Here is a 21,372-nt window from a genome sequence, read left to right as displayed (position 1 = left end):
GAGGCAGGTCCAACACACTCACCTCGTTGCAGGGGAGAAATAGTTGGCTGTAAGAAAAACTGAAGATTCATGATGACCTACGAAAAAATAACGTACCCTGTGGGGAGACCTCTGCTCTGTGTACAGCTGTGGTCACAAGGCAAACAACATGCTTGTTTCCAGAAGGAACAAAATAGGGAACAGATTATTATAATGTTTTTACAGAAACCAATAGTTCAAACCACTCAATCATCCAGCAGCAGTGAAATCAGTGCATTGCGCGTTCAGCTGTCTGTTCAGCAACATAAAATCTTAGACTCTCAGAAAAATAGAGGTTGGAAGGGTTCTCTAGAAGTCACCTGGTGGCCCATCCCCTCAAAGTAGGGCCGTTTTTGATCAGGCTGCTCTGGGCCTTATCAGACATCTCACCATGCCTAGTAGCCAGTTACTATTTCCAGGATAGCATCACATGAAAGCGCTGCCACTGGCTGTCTCTGAGACCTTGCAGCTTCGCCCACTGCTACTAGCTGGGAGCACATGGCACCTATCCATGCCACCCACAGATCTCCCCGCTATGCTGTGTCCTGTGGGCAACAAAGAGCACCAAAAGGCCCTACCACCGTGCTCCTTAACTCCACTAGTCCCCCAGTTACCCCAGTTCTTAGACTGCAGCTTCCCCAACTCCTGTAAGACTTCTAGCTGTTATCTCAAAGTATTTGCTGAAAGGGATCAAAATCACTGCTGTTGGTATCATCTCTATTTGAGAAGTGGGCACACTAATGTACAGGGACAGGCAAGGCTTGCTTCTGCTCACTTACAGGCCAGTACCAAAGCTGCACAAAGCCTAATTCCTTTATATCCTTGACCTGTAGCCTAAGTATTAGGATTAACTGCCTCGCTATCATGTACAGTTGATTAATCCCACGTTGCAGGGCTCTCACCTTAGTTCCCATCATGAGCTGTGGTAGTTCCAGCTGTTTCTCAACATATCTAGCAACCCTAGTTTCACAGAAGATGCCTACTACCTTTGAGCCTTATCTTCGCCCCAGCTGTGGCTCCCCTTCCTGATCCCAACCCGGAGCCCAGACAGTTCCTGGCCACTGTTTGCTATCTAGCCCTGCTCCAGGGAAAGGCCTGGTTTCTGATGCTTTTGATCCTTCTCGGGCCAGGGTGTGCATGACACCCTGAACACCCTCTACAGCTCAAGAGGCTGTAGCAGACCCAGGCAGTCGTTTCTGGTTGGTTGTTCCTGTGACCCGTGCTCCATGTTCAGCAGGGCTGGCCTTAAACATAGCAAGACTTTGAGTGCGAGTTGAAGGCTTGGAACCCTGAATTGTTTTTCGAAAACCCTACCACTTACCGCTCCCTCCTGAGACCCCTTCCATGGGTCAGTACAACCTCCTGCCCATCTCCCCGGTCGCCGGTCTCACCTTGCTACACTTTTGCTTCAGGGCTGGGCAGGGACAGTGTCAGCTCAGGTACTGCTGAGTTTGAGAGAATGAGAAGAAATTTGAGGGAAGTCTTTCTTGGGGCTTCCTGAAGGAAGGAATTGGTATCCTTCCACCTTTCCTCTGCTGCTTTGCTTCTTTCATTTCTAGTCTTTTTTGCTATTTTACTTGCTGCCATAGGCAGCCTCTGAAGGAGTGTGGATAGATAAGCATCCCTCGGAAGGAATGTGGATGAACTATCTCCTTCTTCATCTGCAGTTCTGGAATGAGTAAGAGCTAAACTTTTTCTATGGTTGGCTCTGTAGTCCCACATGACTTCTTGCCTGTCTTTGCTAGAGTTGACTGCAGCTTCTGAATGTATCTGAGATGGAAAGCCAAAGGCCCCTGGCAGTCACACATCTGTTTCTTCCCGCTGTCCTTACCTGCTGGTTCATCGTTGTCCTTGATGCCCTCCTTCTTCCCATGCCACTACCCTGCCTTGCTCCGTTTAACAGTGTTGTCAAAACAGGGAGCAAGACATACTGGGCTGTTACGAATTGGTAGAGGCAGGGCACCTCCGTTATGGGAAGAGATCAGTCTGGAAGGGAGCAGGCAGGCTCGGAGGAATCAATAAAACATGGGTGAACGGGCAGCTAAGGAATGAAAATATAGGCAAGGGAAAAAGGGCCCTGACTGGGAAGATGGCGTAATGCTGAGTGCCCAGGAGAAGATAAATCTGGGGAGACACTGCTTACTGGAAGGAAAAGAACCACACGATTTTATTGCAACCTGGGATGCCACAAGTGCAGCTCTGCAGGAGGCATCAGAGGGCGAAGAAAAGAGGGACCATAGCTGCCACACAGCTGGAATGAAAACCAGGCACAACTGTAACAAAGACCCCTCACCAACAATTCACGTGGTATTTCTGCCTCACATGGCGACACCAATAAACGGGAGAAGACTCCAATGAAAAGGTAGACAGGCTTTTAATGGCATGATCAAGAATCCCCTTTTAATAACAAATCTAATGACAGCTGTGTCCGGTATGAACAAAAAATGGCATCATCATATATTTTTTTAAGACATGATCTGAGATTATGACAAATGCCAGGTGGATCTGTACACAGACAGGGCCTCTGTGATGCATGCCAGACTTTATGGCCAAGAAATTTGCCATGCAGTTGAACCCGATTTTGGTTCCTTGGTCGGAGTTGTACATTCGGTTTGCAGTGTGTAAACATTCTAGAGCTGCTTTCCTAAAGAATGCAAAGAAGATACGGAGAGAGATTTAGCCTTGGGACCCAGTCGCATTTCCAGGCAGGCAGTACCAAAGGAGTGAGAGTCCTGTCTCCAGGCCTAAAACCTTTGTCGGACCAAGTCAGAGACACAGGAAACAAATACCGGTGTGCCAGGTACAACGTCTGAGTGTAGAGCCACATGCTATTGTGTTAAAAGGAGATATACAGAACTATCTGCGTTTCCAGCTCTAATACCTTTCCGGAGAAGCAGCAGCCCAGGTCCCGCAACACGGCCGTGTCATTGACGCTGGCTTTCATACGTACTGTTACGCTCGGACTCCTCTCCTGACCCCCCCATGTCCTGCAGAGCTCTTCACACGCCAGTACATGAGCCACTGCCTTAGCACCCACAGCAGCTGTCAACCTAAGCACCGAGGAAACATCAACCCCTGCCTCCTTCAGTGACAACGCTTCAGATCTCTTTGCACTCAGGGCGGTGGCAATACAAGGCAACCTAGAGCAAGAGCATGTACCGGCAAGCCCTGTGTGCATACCAACAAAACAGTACCCTCACCAAAGTGGAGATCTTGCCTTTGGAGCCACCTCTGGTTTCAAAGCTAAGGATAGGAGGCGTTCTCACCTCGGTTCCTAGTGAGAACCCACCTGTGGCTTTGCTGTGGTAGCTCCCTTCCTCCTTCTAGCAGAGGGCACCAATGCATACCTTAAACCTGTTTTCAGAAAAATGTGTGTTCAGAAATAAGTGTGACCCTTGTAACCCAGAGCGCTAGCCAGCATGATGCAGCTGCTGCATACGTTGGGGGCCAAGTCTGCCTCACCCTTGGCAGAAATCCAGGAGGGACCAACCCGCAGGGCATAAACATCGACCTTCTGGAGAGAATTTGCTAGAGGAGGGAAATTAAGAACAAGGGGATTGGAGAGTTATGGTAAATTGCTTTTGGTGGCTAGACCTGTCTGGGCCAGTTTCATGGGATCCTGGCTGTGCCCTTCACCACAGCCTACAAGTGAGCTAATCCCTGGCCTGACAAAGATGCAACCACCAAAGCTCATGGAGATGCTGCCAACCTATCTTTACATCATCTGACTCTGCCGTTACTAACAGCATAATCCCAGCCCCACAAAGCTCAGCAACAGGCTGAAAAAGAGAAAAGAAAAAAAAAAAAACCCCACTCAGGGTGCTGCAGAGAACCTTGGGGGCCAGCAAATGGTCAGTCCACATGCCCCCTCCCCACACAATTAGTACAACACACACCACGAGGCAACAGGAGTTGAACAGAAACCCAAGCTCGCTCGCTCTCGTGCAGCTGTCGGCGTAGCTGGCAAACAGATGCAATCAAAGCTGGTTGCAAACTCTTGGCTGGTGCCCGTGTGCTTTGTAACACCAGCCCGTCACAGTTCGAACACGGACGCCTTTCAGTGAAGCCAGAAGAAACTCATTTGAAACAAAACTCACCACATCCACAAAGGGACTTTTACTGTGTTCACTGAAACAAGAGTAACTTAACCACAGTCGACTGATGTGTGGGGCAAGACCTTCGGTAGGCATCGATGTCTGTGCACACGAAACACTGACGGGATCATGCCAGGGATCAGGAAACTATACAGAGAGGAAAGAAATGTGCTAAGGGACCAACGAGCTGCTACCGGAGCTGGTCAGGCTATAAATAGATACTTAGCCACCTTCTTATAGAGGATCTACACTGAGAAAATACCTGTGTGTTGGAAAGGAGAAACATCATCAAAGATTTTCTTGCCCCTAACCCAACTTGCTTTGGATCAAAACGTTTCACTAGTACACAACCAGACTTGTGTCAGTAAAGGGCAACCACCTGAGCAAAGAGTCTTCCGACCCAGACACATGCCACGCGGAGATGTGTGCCAGTCGACTGGTTATTACAGCTCTGGAGGCAAGCACAATTGCCGCCAGTTATCCAAGTCATCTTGTTTTGGCCCCGGTTTCATGCTCTGGTGAGTGCGGCCTCACGGTCGGCATGCACTTTGGTAGACGGGTGTACTGTTCCTCCATTCACATGCACCGCACAAGGCAGTCATTCCTGCACAGATCAGGCATCGCATAGCATCAGGGCACTTTGAAGGTAGCAGGCTCCTTTTCAACCTTTAGCCACTACATATAATGGGCACTACTTATATTATATTATGTTATAATAATATATATATTATAATATTCTTTACCTATAAAGGCCAAGCAAAGCCTCCTGCCACTCACAAATTCCAAGCACAACTGACTCAGAAATGTCTGCTACCGAGACACCTTTTGCACCAAGACAAGCAGGAGTGTATGCGCTGCCAACCAGATGAATCAGTAAAGCATCTCCTGCCATATGTTCAGGTCCCTCCATGGCATAAGCCTGTCCAGCACCATTAATCTTTTTGCTCCCTCCACTCATATAACCTGTCCATCACACCGGCTTAGTGTTGAGAACTGTCTTCCTGGTTCACCACTTCGCTCATTCTCCCATATCCCAGTTTCTTTGCAAACATCTCCTGGCCAGGCAACCAGCCAGCATCCCATCTTCTCAGCTGGCAGATGAGAAAGCAGGCAGGATTTTCAAAGACCCCAGCAAAGCAAAACGCTTAGCAGAGCATTTACTAAATCTCATGATGTCAGACAGTCTCCAAGACGCTCTTGCTTCCAACACAGGCACAGGACCCCACAGTGCTGGACTCTGGGCATATCCCAGAAGAAATCCTATCCGTTCCCACTGCCCATGCAAATATACACACTCAAACACACGCACAGTGGCAGGCTGTTCCAGGTCTGCTCTCAAAATACACAAAAGCACAACCATGCGCAGCTGGCCAGGACAGATCTTGCAGCAAACTCACCAAGTGGGAATCACATGGTATCAGGCTGTTCTCAGAAGTCCTCGCTAACATGGAAAAGGGTCTGCTGCTCGGGAGTCTGCATCTCCTACCCCCACCCCCACCCCAACACTTTTCTTTATTCTTCCTAACCATCTTCTCCACCTTCACTGCAAGAACAATGCCCCTCTCCAAAAGCAGTGTCTGAGCACCCCTGTGTGTCCTCAGGGCTTGACAGAGCCATGCACCATGGGCTTGCTTCTCTTGCCTTTCTGGGATGTGACACCCCCCTCACGTCCTGCCATGCCAGAGAAAGACTGGCTCTTCTGCCCTACCCCTCAAGGACCTAACTTCTCCCTAATAAGGCAGACCTGCCGCTAAACACAGTCTCCCATGTTTGCCCCAGATATGACAGGTGCCCTCCCAGGCTCCTTGTGGGATGGGGCAGAAGACAGGACACGGATGAGCTGCTGACCCTCTTGCAGGGCAGTTTTTATAGTGACATTAGCAGGAAATGTCACTGCCAGCTCTAGCTGCATGCCAGAAACCCCTACAGATAGCCACACAAGAGGACAAGGAGCTTCTGCAACTAGTGTGCACTGAGCACCCCCGCGATGAGTGTCCCCTGGGACTACGCTCACTCTTGAGCAACCAAAGGACAGAACCTTGAAAATCAGAGCGAGGGAAGAGATCCAGAGCAGCATCTGCATCGCAGAGCCTTCACCAAATCTCCCTCCTGACGCTTGTGCCATGGAGCAAGCCACCACTGGCCCTCCTGCAGTACTCCGGCTGCTAACAGAGGGCTTGAGAACATACTAGGTCATGCAACACAGTGTGACTGGCTTTGCTAGTAAAACATGACTATGTGGATCTTCTCTTGTTAGACAGCATGCTCCTGTGGGTAGCAAATTCTTTTTATCCACTTGACTGGAAAAGCCCAGCGCTGGGGATCCTGTAAAAATAATTTTGGTGAAGGAATGAAAGAGGCAATGTGAAACACTTCATCTGTGATGTTCAGCCAGGATCACAGCATCACCTGCCACCGGGAACAGGTCCAGAGCTCCAAATCTGTGGGACACGCAGGGACAGGCAGGCCTTGCAGGAATTTGAAACCTTTGAAACCTTTCAGTGACAGCATCCAGCAGCTCCTGCTGAGGGTATCTGGGGGGAAGGCATTGCTGCAGTGAGACAACTTTTACTGCCCTCAGAGCTGACGGTGCAGCCCTCTCATCCAAAATGACCAGGGGAAGTACCATGTCATTGAAACACTGTCCTGCTCCCCTCCATGTCAGGGCAGTCTCATGCAGCTGGCAAACAGGGCTGTGCTGGCGCAGGGCAGCTGGCAGCATGACCACATGGAAGGATGGCTGATGGCAGCTCTCCCAGATCGCTGTGGAACCAGCTGCAGCCTCAGCCCAGCCCTATCAAACAACAGGGCACCTGGGGAAAGGCTGGTATTTTCTGCCCTGGAAATCTTTCACTGGCTTTCTGAACTCTGTGGGACCTGAGCGGTGGCTTTCCACCATGTGACAACTTTGGCATGTGTCTTGCAGGCTCATGAATCTTAGACACTCGGATCTACCACATCACACCAGAGAGAAGGTACCTTGGTGTCACCAGCACCCTGCCTACTATCTGGTTGGGTTACGGCAGGAAGATGTCTTAGAAGCAGACACCAGGTTTCTCAGAAAACCAAATATCCAGGGAAACCTCTCACAAGAAATGTGAGGGCTCTTTCTTATTTGCTGCATAGCTAAAAAAATCTACCCAGTTCCTTAACCTGAACCTCTCCATCTGTTGTTCTCAGCTACTCAGTCTTCCCTGCTTCATCTGCTAGATTGAAGAACCGTGTTCTGGGCGCTTCCTTCCCCATACTGGTTCTTCTGGAGCACAGACAACTCTCTTCTAAACCTTCCCTTGAAGAAATACCTTGATTGTGCTTCATTAGCCTCCCATGATGAGGCAGGTTTGCCAATTGTGTAAACAGTCTTGTAGCTCTCTTCTCAAGCTATTTCAATATCTTTTTTTTGGCTTGTGCATACAAGACCTGGATGGAAGGCCTGGTAAAAGCTTCACTGACCATGTCTTACCAACTGAGCATTCTAAAATGAACAAATTAATAGGGCTGTTATTACTGTTCTTATTTGTGGGAAGAATCTGTGTTTGGTTTCTAATTTCTACACATGCAGGGCATATTTAGGGTGTACTTTGACCAACGCTTTAAACTCACATGGAGTCATGGTGTCCCCAGAAGAAGTGGACACACCATCTGTCCTCTTCTTCCCCCACTTCTGGCGCAAGCGTTTGTGTGATCCACACTGACGAACTGAACCAGACTGTGCTGAACCAGCCTGACAAACTGACCCTGCAAAACAAAGCGTTTGTTTTCACACTGAATCAGTGTTTCCAACCTCTTCACCAAATAGCTGGCACAATGCAAGGGAGGTGGGACAGTGCAGCAAAGCAGATGGAGCTTGGAGGGACTGCCTCTTTTGATGGAAACGTCAGCTCAATCCATCAAACGGCAACCCAAGCTCAGAGTTCCCAGTGCTTCTATGCCATGACGAGGGCTGGGATGTGTTTTTAGACTAGAAGCTGTGCTTCTTGCTCTACCAAGGGAAATAACTTCTATGCAAAACACTTTGACCTACATGAAACAAACTATTAGCATTGACAACACTGATACTGTCGTATAGAGAGAGGTAATTCCCATCATCTGTTTCTAGATATTTCCCTGTGCAGATGTCCAAGGAATACACTGTTCTCCTAGCCACACCACCACAGCTCTCATACTCCTCTCCAGAACAGTTCCTTTAGATGCGAACTGCTTCAGGATTCCTCAGACTCCATGGCCATGACTGTGGCTGTCTATATATATATGTTCATATGAATCAAGTATATTACTCTCTAGATTCCTCCATCATCATTTTCCTCCATCATCTGCAATTATTTATGGAAGCTGCTAGTTGCAGCTGCAGGAATGGGTGGACAGAGAAGCCGTATTTTTATTCTGCCTCCTACAAAGCCTTTTTTAGGCACAACACTGCTGTGAAGCCCAGAGTATTTGGGTCTGGAGTGCTTTCCCTTGTGAGATACAGGGGAAATTTTGTGACTACTTCAAGAGCTCATCAGAGTCAGACAAGTATCTCTGTGTCAGTCCTCCTGCTTCACATTTTCAAGCCTTTCTTATTAGTCTGGCAGCTAAAGAGTTGGTGTTTAGTTCTAAGTGAGGCCTGAGCGTCTGCTCTGATAACGTCATTTGAAGAGCACAGCCCTTTCTCTTATGGTCACATCGTTAGTGCTCAAGCAGGGGGTGGAAGAGTTGAGCACTCAAAAAGAGAAAGACATAATAAACTCGACCTCCCCAACTCAGCCAGCTGTATGCTAGGTCAGAGATGAACAGGATACTCATGGAGAGCCAGCAAACTTCTCTTGGCAAAGCAGCAGCTTTTGAGCATACTACAGAATAATTACTTCCCCCCCTGCTGTGTAGGGGAACTTTCAGCCACAGTGCCAAAATTCACAAACACCGAGAGCGTGACAATAAAACAAGGAATTGAGGTGCAAGGGGCACCTGAGCTAAAGGCATCCAGTGACTATTCACATCTTCAGGCTGGAGCTGCGTCTGGTGGACTGCAGAACCACGGCACCAAACACACTCAAGTCTAGAGGGCCCACCCCCTGTTGGAAGATGAAGGCTCTACAGGTCACACTTCACTATTTGAGACAGAAGCAGCTGCAGAGCGCTCCTGTCCCCATCAGCAAGCCGGCGCTCTTGATTTTCCAGCAAGCTGTCAGCACAGCCCCTACTTCCATCTAAATACCACGCATCTGCTGAAACTGCAGCAGTGTCACCGAGCAGCAATGCCAGCTCCCTCCTCTGTGGGACATACTGGAGCAGGTAGGAGTTGAGAACATCCAGCAAGGCCTGTCTGTCTCCCTGGACCTGCTGGCAGGGACACCTCAGGAAGGGCGAGCAGAGTCGCCCTCCATCCCTCCCCTGCTCCTCTCCTCTCAGGTCACGTATACTCCTCTTGGCTAAGCTAGTGATGATCCCTTGCTCACGCAGATGGCAGGAGGTGAGCCAACACTCAGGTAAAACATGGCAGCCAAAGTTGGCGTTTTACCAGCAAAGAGGGAAGAGGAAGCTGCCTGAAGGACAGGAGCCTTCCTCCCAGCAGGCCTCACTCTCATCATCTCTGCTCCCATTTCCAAAGCCAGGGTCAGCGCGCGGTATTGGCAACTGGTATTGCTAACAGAGAGAGGGGAATGCCAAGGGAGGGAGGAGAGTCAGGCACTGGGCAGGCTGCCTGAGTCACTGCTTGGTGCTGTGCATTAGCAAGCGTCAGCCAGGGACAGGATGTTTCCCTTGAAGAAGGCTCCGTGGCTCAGAGGCTCTCAGGCCCGTGGGAGCTGATCGCGACAGTGTGGGGTGAGAGTGAGTGAAGCATTGAAGTACAGCTACTGCTATGCACTTGTGGTTCCCGCATGGAAGGCTGTGCTGCAGCATCTCAAGTGTATACTATATGCAGAAGTTACCCAGTCTATTGGGCTGGCAGAAGAAGATCATTATCTGGCAGCTGCCTTACTTGCCAGGGACACCTGCTTTCCTTTGGTTGCTGGACTCTGAGTCTGGGTTTTCCCTCTTTGTCCTTTTTTGGCCACACCGGGTGAGGGCAGGGAGTCTCCTGTCGGCCCCAGGGCCTGAGTTTGGGGCTGAGGTCGGGGGGAAGGTGGAACTCGCTGAATTGCAGTCCCTGGCTTACGTTGTCGACAGGGAGAAGGGCTTTCCCTCCTAGACAGTAACTGGCTTCTAGGGGAAGCACTGGGGTTTCTTGGAGGAAGGACAGGACTTCGAGGGGGTGCACAACTAGACCTCCGTGAGCTGCTTCGTGGAGGAAGAGCAGTGGAACTCGGTGAAGGAGGAAGCCGGCTTTGTATCTGTGTTGTTCGGGAGTCACTGGGGATACTTCCAGCTGGTCTCTGCGCCTGAAGCCTGCAGGGAAAGAGAAGAGGGAGGATAAAGAGTAATTGCTGCACTGGGCTACGGGCTACTGGTAGCATTGGCGTGAATGCTGCCGGGCAGTCGCAAGGCGCCTCCAGCTCTAGGACAGCAAGAGATATGTTTGGAACATATGCACTAGCTTGGGCACCATCCTGTAATCATCACTGCTGTTAAACAACAAATGTTTAACAACCAGCACCCTCTGGGAAAATGCCAGGCCTGGTTAGGCAGGTAGCACGTATCTGACACTCTTCTCAACATGCAGTATGGGTGCATTCGCCTCTTTCAAGGCAGGAGATACAGTCTGGATATGTGGGCACAAGCCAGGTTGCACCGCTTGGCCTCTGATTATCTCTCTGCTGGTAAATAAACCAACCCAAAGAGGCCACCTCCTTTTACCTCATGTCTCGAGAGAGCAGCATTTGCTGGACCTGTGGCAGGATCACAGCAGCAATTCTGCTCCTGGACTGAATGTCCAGCCACAAGGACAGGCAGAAAGTCAGACCCTGCTGCGCACAGGGAAAGGCTGAATTCAGAAGGCCCAGCTCCACCTACATCCCTATGCTTATCGAACAGAGAGACAGACACCTCTGAAAAGAGCCAGGCACAGGGACATGAATGGAATTTAAACCATCTGAAGGTGGCCCACATTGTCCCAGATCACTGCCACTGCCTGTTTGTGTGTGCATCTCCCTCTCTCGAGCTTTTTGCGGGCTGGTCATCTTCTGAGGCAATCAGCATTTCAGAGCATCTATTATACACAGTGTGACTGTCAGCACAGGGGTACCAGCTCTGCTGAGGCCTCTTGGTGCCACAGCTGCATAACTCAGAGAAGGTTGAGGCATATCTGTCATTCCTGGTTCTGCTTCCTGAAAGATATCTCTCACAAGTGCACAGAAGCAGACCTCAAAACAGACTGTACTCTTCACTGGAAATTCAGGAGTCACTCGTGAACTCTTGGCCCTTGCAGCTCTAATTGCGATAGCCAGGCCAGCTCTCCCTAGAGAGTCAGGGCCACGCCAATCATGCTGCAGAACTCCAAGTGAACACAGGAAGGATCTGCTATTAGCAGCCTCAAACCAAAAGATCATGGAAGGAAGAGGGCCCCAAAGGCAGGGTAAACGAAGTGGTACTTGACCCTTTGGCCAGACCGAGCTAAAGAAGTCGGGGAGAAATGTATTTCACACACAGGTGAGCTGAAATGATTACAGGAAACAAGACAGGTGAGCAAAGCCTTCGCTATGATTCCTCAACAAGTCTAGCATTTTGTGTTGCTCAGAGTTTTGGCCTTACCTGTAGGCAGCAGCTGCATCTTGCAGGGAGCTACAGAGCACTGGCATGGCAACAGCCATGGAGCTCTCAGACCTCATTGTCTCTAGCGGTGTTTTCACCGGTGCGATGGGCCGAGGGATTCTGCTCTTTGTGCTTATGTGTTTCTCTTCTTTTCTCAGGAGGGCAGCCTTCTCCTTCCCTGCCTTTCTTGGGATGGAGTCATCAGAGTCATGGGTATCCTCCTCAGAACCAGTGGCTGAAAGGGTTTCTGAAGCCCGCCGCCTCTCATCACTGGAGGATGCTGAGGAGGAGGCCCCTGAGGCCAGCCTAAGGAGACGGTTTTGCCTCTTCTCCATCACTAGGCGAGCCAAATCAGGTTGCTTTGCCCTCTTATAAAGCCTCTCTTTGGCTGAGAGTGAAGTTGAAAGGTCTGAGCCAGTGTCCTCCTCAGAGAACAAAATGGGTATCCGACTCCTGTACCTGGATCCCAGAGGTCTCCTGGGGCGCTGCTGTGGTGTGTCAAGGAGGGTTTCTGCTTGTTTAAGGTGTTCTGTTATGGGTATTGTCTTCTCAAGGTCAGGCTCTCTTGCAACCATCTTGCCAGGCTCTTCCAAATCTAGTGAGAGCGCTGCTTTGTCAGAGAGCTCCAACTTGTCCTCAGGAGGCTTTGCAACGCCACTGGGAAGGGCTACCTGTTCCCCTACTGTCTCTGAGGTGATTCCAATGTGATTAGCTGAGAGTGCACAGCTTTCTGTCTCTGCCCCTTCTAGCCCTGAATGCATGCTTCCATTCTCTACCAGCACCAGGTTTTCCTCCATCTCTTCTTCAATAATGATCTCTTCAAACGGACCAGGAGGGCAGTATTCCTCATGCCTCATCAGCTGCCCACTGGAAGACATGACATTTAAGTGGGTCTTTTCAGCAATATGAACAAATGTGCGCTCAACTTTGGTGAAAGGGGAGGAAGTTGTAGCCACTGCCATAGGAGGCTTTGGTTCAGATTTAAGGACAGAGGACAAGGTCCCTGGCTCGGATACATCTAACTGGCTACCCATAGGCTGTGGCCGCTCGCTCTGAGGTGTGAGGGCAGCAAGAGTCCCCAGATCAACCTCTGGAGCCACGTCTGTGGTCACCGGAGACTTTTTCAGATCACCTGGTGAAAACAACACTAGTGTTTTTGAGCCCTCCTCCAGTTCCAGATCCCCATCAGCAGTGGAAGCTCGACCCTTGGATCCCTTCTGGTCATCGGCCAGGAGCGTGGATGGCGCGCATTCCTGGCTGCGCTCTGTGCTTTTTTGACTCATGTCACTGCTGGAGCCGCTGTGCATATCAATCTCGTCCCCTGCCTCCTCCTCCTCCTCTTCTTCCTCTTCTTCTTCTTCCTCCTCTTCTTCTTCCTCGTCTTTCCCATTCATTTCAAGTTGAGGTTCAAGGGGTTTGCAAGGAGCAGTCAAGACAACATTTGAGAAGTCAACTTTCTTTATCCGCTGGGGTACCTTAGGCTTTTCCCAGTAGTCTGACACATCTTTTTTGAAGTCTTGATAAGGCAAACTTAAAGGCACTGCCTTGGGCAGACCATTCATTTCAAATGACTTCAGTGTATATGACTGTAAAAAGAACGATATGACAAAAGAAAACAGTTAGTATTCAGACACAGCATTGGCAAAGATATGAACAGCGGTGGGAAGCACCTGTGGAAAACATCTAGACCATCACTCCCCCAGAACACCCATCTGAGCAGCGATCACTCAATCACTTGATCAGTACCAATCTTAGGAAGAGATTCACAAAGACACTTATCAACAAAGGCAAAGAACCTGCCAGAGGAGTTTCTTTGTTAGCAGTTCTTAACCTAGACCTAAAAGAGCTGTTTGCAAACATTTCTTTGGTTATTTTTTTTGTTTTCTATGGGTTTTACTCCTTGTTGTTTCCCTGGTCCTGCACTAATATGATCATTACGGAACTCACGAATGCTGACATTGAAAGTATCTTTATTAGCCTCTAGCGTGTCCAACCATTAGAGCAACGGAAGGACAGAAGAACTCCTGGTCTTTCAGAACTACTGCTGGGAGCAGTGTTTCTCTAGTGGTCTGTGGCACAGAGGCTGCCCATAGGACTTCAGAAGCAGGCTGTGAAATGATTGCAAATAACAGCGATAGAAAGGCAGCCATGTGTTCATACGTATGCACACATTTGACCAAACAAGCAAAAGAGGGGCAAAATAAATAGCAAATGACCATCACAGTTAACCTAATTCACAATGGGTTGTAAATGAAAACCACAGTAGAAACACTTCACCGAATGAATTAAAAAAAAAAAAAAAACCATGTAGGTCAACCCTTCAGTTAAGAAGGCTGGGAAATGCCAGCCTCTCCCCAAACTCAAGCAGATGATAATGCATCACGTGTCACCTTTGGAAGGTTCTAATTACAAAGAGAAGGGCTCCAGATATCTGCTTTTCAAGTGACATTTTACAGACTCAGAGGATGTTTAGATTATACAACCCACCAAGTACCCATTTTACCATGGGTGCTACCGAGCGTCAATAGCTAGTACATTCAACTGACTATGGGCAAAGAGTTATTTTTGTCTCTAGTGGAGAATAACCCTCATAGCTTTTCCGTCCAGCAACCAAGTTTCTAATTCTGCTGGAAATCTGCCCTAAGTATGCCTGAAAAATACAAGCTCTTCATGCTCACATATAACAGAGAAATTTCAAATGAACTTGTTCCAAGCTGTTAAACATACAGTGATCGGGTTTCCTCCAGTGTTGCAGATGACACACCTTTCTCAGGACTCCTGGGCTCATCTGTATTTTGATTGCTTTGTTCTTGAAAAGCGTATTCCTCATTTCTCCTTTCCCATTAATAAAGCCTGCCTGTGACTGTCTTCATTTTTCTCCGGTATAAATTAAAATACCTCTGCAGTCCAAAGCTTAGCTTCTTCTTTCATCAAGCCGGAACCAGGCTCTGAGGATGGCCATATATCAGCCTCATCTGAGCTTCCGCTGACCCACTCTACCTTTTGCATCAGGATGACAGACCTGCAGTTTGGACTGATAACATGGACTTACTGCCCTTTGCAAAGGAAATTACCCACCTGGCTTCCTCCCTCAGGCATTTCTTGGAAATTAGTCTATCTGGCAGCCCAAGATTATATACAGCTTCTTGGCTGGATTTGGCTTTCCCAATAAAAATACCACAATACCGACACCGCTGCCCCTGGAGCACTGATCAAACAGGTGCAATTCCCTAGCTGTGGGACTGAACCTTAACAAAGAAGCCTTGACCAACACTTTGCATTGCACTGAGCTCCCCACTGAAAAGATACCCCATCGGCAACAACATTTCACCTGCTGCTCTACTTCACTCCGTTTCCTAGATGCTGTAGTTGGTGGTACAGTCAGAGGACCACTGTTTTCTCTTTTCCAGGCTGCTCAAACTCATATGTAAACCTTCAAATTTCCTCCTTCACTCTTAGGAGCTTTTGTCATCCCACCTGCTTTCTGATAAAAGGAGAACTGAATCCAGTCCTGCAATGTACATCCTATTTAGGCCAGAGATATGGCTGCAGTACTCCGCAGTCCCTCCTGCCAGCAGGGCTCCACTGTTGGCTGGAACCACCAGGTGTAAGACCTAGATGCTAATGACTCAGCCTTGGCATCTTGTCTGGCTTCATGATGACCTTGCCTCTGCTGCTGATCATGTCTCCTTCCCTTTCTAGCTGCCATTTCTTCTCAGTAACCCACAGTACTCCGTTTACATCTTTTCAGTCTAGAATCTTTTGATGTTCATCTCATCCTCTGTTCGTAGCATATATCCCAACGGCTCTGCAGCAACATCACAACCTCGGCACATCCAGTGTGCACACAGTTGGCAGACTGTTTTAGTGTCCTCAGTCCTGTCTCCAGAGACCCCTCTTTCCTAAACAGCTGTAATATAAATTACAGTTTTCTCCCTCTTTTGCTCTAGTTCCCCTTTGACGTTGTTGAGCCACGCTGCAGGCATCTCACTAACCTCCATGTAATCCCATGTCTGGCTGTACAAATTCCTTGTGGTATTTAGCACATGAACTGCCTTTCTGTCTGTCACTCTGTTTCCCCTGTGGATTTGCTATTTCTCTGTCCGGATACTGCACCCTAAGCACAACAGTGGTTGCTTGGCTTATACCCACCTATGGGAGACTTGGACTGTTTAACCTCCTGCCTGCACTACCCCAAATTTCGCATAACACATTCCTCAAAGCAGCCTGAGACTCTGAATGTTTTGCCACTGTAAATGCACCAAGGAGAGAATACAAAGAGCATAAATAGCCAAAAAAACAAAAACAAAAAAGGAAGGCAGAAGTTATCCACAAACCCAACTGAAAGAAACTTTACTGAAAAGACACTTAGGTCAAATATTATTTTAACACACATTTTCTTACCTTCACTGCCATCATCACCTGAAAGTATTAACAAGAAAGACAGTCCCAGGGCATCAAAGTCTGAGACTATCTTCACTGCTGAGTTAATATGCCAGCAGCTAGCTGCAAGCAGCCACACTGCTCAACAAGCCGTTCCAGTTTAGCCCCCTCCTCCCCCCGACTAGAGAAGTATGTGTCCATGCCACTCTCTTGGGGCACATCATTTGTCTTTTTTAGCACAGTGCCCTCAGCTGCTCCAGGATTCTTCCACAATGGCTATAGAAAAACTTTTCTGCTCTGCTGTACCAATGGGGATGAACTGTGGGAAGATACCGGAAGATCAGGAGTAGAGTGATTTAGTCTTTATCTCAGAACCATGAAACTGTAGAATAACATAGGTGTGAGAAACTGCTGGATGTCTCTGATCCAACCACCACTCAAAGCAGGACCAACTTAGAGCTGGATGCTCAGAACCTTGTCCAGCTCAGTTTGAGTATCTCCGAGGATGGACATCCCACAAGCTCTTTGGGCTCCTGTCCTCGTGTCTGACCATTTTCATGGTGAAAAAGTTTTTCTTTATATCTAATTCCTATATTTAAATTTCCTTTCAGTAGCTTGTATCCATTGCATCTCATCCTTTCAGTGTGCACATCTGAGAAGAGTCTGGCATCATCCTCTCCCCCGGTAGTTCACGGAAGAAATAAGATCCTGTTCCGATCCTTCTCTTTTTAAGGCTGAACAAACCCAGCTCTCAGCCTCTCCTACTATGCCTTATGCTTCCGGCGCCTAATCGTCTTGGTGGCCCTCTACCAGGCTCACTCCAGTATGTCAAGATCTTGTACTGAGGAGCCCCAAACTAGATAGTACTCTAAATGACATCTTGCAAGTGCCTAATAAAGGGAAATAACCACTTCCCTCACCCTACTGCTTGCACTCTAGCTAATACAGGCCAGGATGAGGTTGGCCTTTTTTGCTGCCAGGGCAAACTGCTGGCTCCCGTTCCACTTGCTGTTCCTCAGGACCCCCCAGGTCCTCTCCTGCAGAGGTTCTGCAGAGCTGCTGCCAGCTAGCTGGAGCAGGGACTGTCCTGTTGTATTGGGGTCTATCCATCCGAGCTGCAGGGCTTTGCATTGGTCTTTATTCTTCACAGGTGCCTGGCTTGAAAGAACTGGCTGTGTCATCAGCTTGAGAAAAAGCAGGAACTCTGCTATGAGCTGAGCCAGCCACTCGACTGTAGAAAGCTATCAAGCCTGTGAATGAGCAGAGCTGTGCTGGAGCTGGCTGACTCTAGGGCAAAAGGACCTGCTTGTCCTCCAGCAAGCTCTGATCTCTGCCTGTGATGCTCTCTTTCTCAGAAGACCCGTTGCTCATCACCGTCACAGTGAACCGTTTCTCCCACCTGCTTGGACTCAGATCTTCAATCCTGATCCTACTTTGACTTGTCAGCCAGTTGTCCAGGAACCTGTATGGCAGCATAAGTATACACGTGTGGCTGAGTGTGTGCATTTCCCAAAGAATCTCTTTAACTCTCTCTCTCTCCATAAAACTCTATGGCATTTAAATGGCATTTGGCTAGTTAGTATTTTGGGTAACAATATGCACTGGGGGGGTTACAAATACCCCTGCTTTGCAGAGAGGCCAGGGTTTCAAATACAGAGCGGGAGAACCAGGAGAGAAAAAGATCTACCTGCACCTATTTGCAGAGGCAGAAATCAGCCCTTTCAAGTCCATCTCTGCCCCTGCAGCTAAACAGAGAGTGAGCCTTTGTCTTTATTGCAAAACAGTGAGGTTTCAAATTAGCAGAATCACTGGCACTGGGATACCTCCGGAGAGACTTACATCACCAAATACAAGCAGCGCTAACTTCCTGCAGCTCAGGAACTGCAAATCCTGCAAAAATCAGCAAAGACGCAGTCTTCACTTGGCTATGGCAAATTTACTAACATGCATTAGAAGCTCCCAGGTCCTTTCCTAAGTGGAAACATAGACAGAGACATTCTTCTCAGGCCAGCAGTAGAGAGCAGACTCGCCCTGGTGGGTTTAGAAGCAGTACTGATACCCAGTTTGTTAACGTGCTCATATATGTCCTTGCCCCGTGCAAAGGCAAACACGCTCTGCCCAGGTCTCTGCAACAACGAAGGGCGATGGCGGTGTCCGTTTGGCCTCTATTGCTTTCTGGTGATCACAGGAATCATAAGGGCATAGAGAAAAGGCTCTATGGCTTCCCTCTGCTTACGTCCCCACAACAAAGCAATCTGTGGCATGGCCCTCCCAGGGTGCCGAACAGCTCTGCACCACTCCGGACTGCAGAGACATGGGGGGAAAGGCAGCAGTTCCCTGTGTGAGCATCATCAATTTTCCCTTAGCATGCAGGATTTTGGGGGCTTTTTTGTCCTCCCATCTCTTGGTTTTAAGTGGTTTAAGTGCAATCATTTGCCAAAACAACAGGTATGGGAAAAAACAACACAACATTTGTCTTAAATTAGTCCTAACCCCTAAGAACAGCAGGTGCAGCATCTCCTGGATCTACAGCAGCCGTTCTGTTCCAGACTATGTTCTAGATCATGGTTACCACTCTAGCAGCGTGGCCTTCCGCAATGTTTGACAGAGCAGCGCGCTGCCACATGCAAAGCCACACACCAACAGGCTCATAAAGGCAGACCAAAAGAACCCACTGTGAGCCATTTATCACAGAGCAGAAAAGTTGCAGCCCCTGCTAGAGGCAGTGTCAGAAGGACTCAATAACCATACAGTTCCCAGGAGAAAAAAAAGGACTCACGCACTGTACTACCCGGTAAGCCAGAGACCACAGCCTAATCCTAGCTATTTCTCCGCGTCTGCCACATTTCTGCACCAATGACACTCTGCCTTCAAGGAGTTAAGGCCTGCAAGGGGGACATTTTTCATCACTCTTTCCACAGGTACCAGGGCACTTACATGAGCCCGCTCCCCGCAGCCTGCTTCTCCAGTAACCTTCAGAAAAACACTGGATTAATAAGTGTGCACTTCATACCAAAGCAGACAGAGCCTATCACCACGTTTTCTCTAACAACCTGATCCCAGACCGGTAACAGTGACCACGATTGAACCGCAGGCCGTTCTACAGCACAAACTGCTTTCAAACGGGAGTCACTAGTGAGAGCAACGGCATGGTTTGCTCCATCGTGCAGCCCAGGCTTACAGAGAAGAACTTTATTACAGATCTGCCATGCCCTTGCACACATCTCCCTGGGCTTTCAGGGGGTGGAGGGGCTGGAAGTTTATCTGCTGTTCTTAGGAGCCTTCTAAAATATCCGATGGGAGAAAGCCATCCATCCTGCCCATGCATGCTGCACTGCCAGCCAGGGGAAGATGCCCAGCATTGAAGCTGAGAGCCATGTGAGAAACTGTTTCTGCTGTGTTTCTGGATGCTTAATTGTACTAGCCTAGGTCTAACCAGTTTGGATGCTGGTAACCATCAAGCCAGAGCTCCAAAAACTTGCAAAAATTAGGGTTAGCTGTAACCTGTTGCTGTGATATGACAGGATTAAAGTCAGTGAAATCAGTGCTGGCCTAAATTTACATAAACTGAACTCACAGTGTGGCCCACCCAATGTGTGTGAAACGCATCTCTAACCATCACGGTACGTTGTTTCCATTCCCAGCCCAGTCTTAACTGATCACCTGCCAATTCTCATTTATCTCATTAGTAAATGCTAATTAACTGCCCCCTGTTCTACCAGAGCTCCTCCATCTCCCTGCAGTAGGTTCCCATGTACCCAAGGATGAGCAGGCTCCACAGAAGACATACCTTCCCAGAGCCGGAAAGCAAAGGGAGCACATAAAACAGAGCAAGAAAAGAAACAAAAAACCCAGCCATCACCAAGGTGCTGCCTTTGATTCTTTAATAAGGTTTTGGTAGTATACAAGCTTTTCTTCTTTTTCCCCGATTGTCTGGATTAACATACATGGATTTAAAAAAGGCACAAAATCCATTGCACAGCTTCTGTTTTGTTTGTTTTTGATGACATTGCCTGTTCATTGTGATTTCAAGTGTAGGATTTTACAGTACTCTGCAGCATTTACAGCGTGGTCTACATACAGGTAATCAGTGCATGCTTTTATACAGGAGATAGAATTCAAATTCTCTCTCAGTATTTTTATATACACAATAATACAGTGTTTTTCTTCTGAAAAAAGCTTTAAATTGGTCTTGCATGCTCAGTGTGCCAGAAGAACTAGTGCAAGCATATAATACAGTGTTATTGCAGTACAAAAAGGGGTGTACCTTAGGCTCTAAAGGGATTACATACAGGAAGAATAAAAAGACTCAGGGAAAACAAGCTTTGGACCCCGTTAGTGAACTATGTCCTTCCAAACCACTCCCTACTCAGTACCACCTTTAAAGCTACAGCAGGCTGCTTCCCCTCCATCTCCCTGCTGCCCTCCCCCTGAGATGAGCTTCCACACCTTCTTCAACAACTTCTGTCCTAGCAATTGACGGGGACTTCCAGGTGACTCGAGGAAGTCCTTCTGCTGTGCCTCCTAATGCTGGAGGCCTGCATGTAGGGGACCTTCCTGAGGTCCACTGCTTCAAGCAAACTCCAGTCCCAGCAGATGACGTTTCTCAGACAAACCACAAAGTACAACAAGTTACCTACGCTTTGGTCTCCTCTCCATAGACATGACTAAAGAAACCCACGTTCACTTTCTAATTGAATACCGATGGTTAAATATGGTTTGGACTCTCTCCTGCTTAGCAGCAACGGAAGTGTAACAGGTGACACAAGGTAATGCAAAGGAAGGATATGCTGGTCCCTGAGATTCTTCATGGGAGCTGGAAAGTCCAAGAAGCAGAAATCAAGTTCCCAACATGACTTTAATCACTCCATTAGGAATGGGAAGATGCCTTAGTCCTGAGAGATGCAGATGGCAAACAGACTGCAAGAGCTGTAGTCCAGTCTTCTCTGTAACAGCTTTGATTTGGATACTATCAGGACCTTAGCATATCCTGGAAGTGACATTATCCTCTGCCAACACAGACGAAGCTTGTTTGGACTGGGAGATCTGGCAGGATTTACAGTAGTGACTGGAAAAACTAGAATCTGAGCTTCTGAAGTAGCCTTTTCTTCAAACTAGCATCAGATGAGGTAAAAGTAGCAGGGGTCTTAGAGCTGCCAGGCTTGCCTTCAGGATCTCCATGTTCCAGGAATCAGCACCATAAATG

The 21,372-nt window shown here is 48.4% G+C and overlaps 1 protein-coding gene across 4 annotated transcripts in view; it reads right to left on the bottom strand.

Moving 5' to 3' along the window:
* Positions 1-2,373: 2,373 nt before the first annotated feature.
* Positions 2,374-21,372, bottom strand: part of TTBK1 (tau tubulin kinase 1) — a 111,797-nt gene continuing 92,798 nt past the window's right edge. For 2 of the 4 annotated variants that reach the window (XM_068940838.1, XM_068940839.1), the window contains 3 exons: positions 11,784-13,369; positions 10,075-10,481; positions 2,374-7,850 (listed from right to left, as the gene is read on the bottom strand). In XM_068940838.1, coding sequence (XP_068796939.1) covers positions 7,663-7,850; positions 10,075-10,481; positions 11,784-13,369 — 2,181 coding nt within the window. In that variant the 3' untranslated portion in view covers positions 2,374-7,662. Of the gene's footprint in view, positions 10,482-11,783; positions 13,370-21,372 lie in introns of all 4 variants that reach the window. The other 2 variants (XR_011140622.1, XM_068940840.1) reach the window with 2 other exon arrangements.

This window comes from Struthio camelus, chromosome 3 (genome assembly GCF_040807025.1).
Source record: "Struthio camelus isolate bStrCam1 chromosome 3, bStrCam1.hap1, whole genome shotgun sequence".
Lineage (NCBI taxonomy): Eukaryota > Metazoa > Chordata > Aves > Struthioniformes > Struthionidae > Struthio > Struthio camelus.
This window is presented reverse-complemented; position numbering and strand designations above follow the sequence as displayed.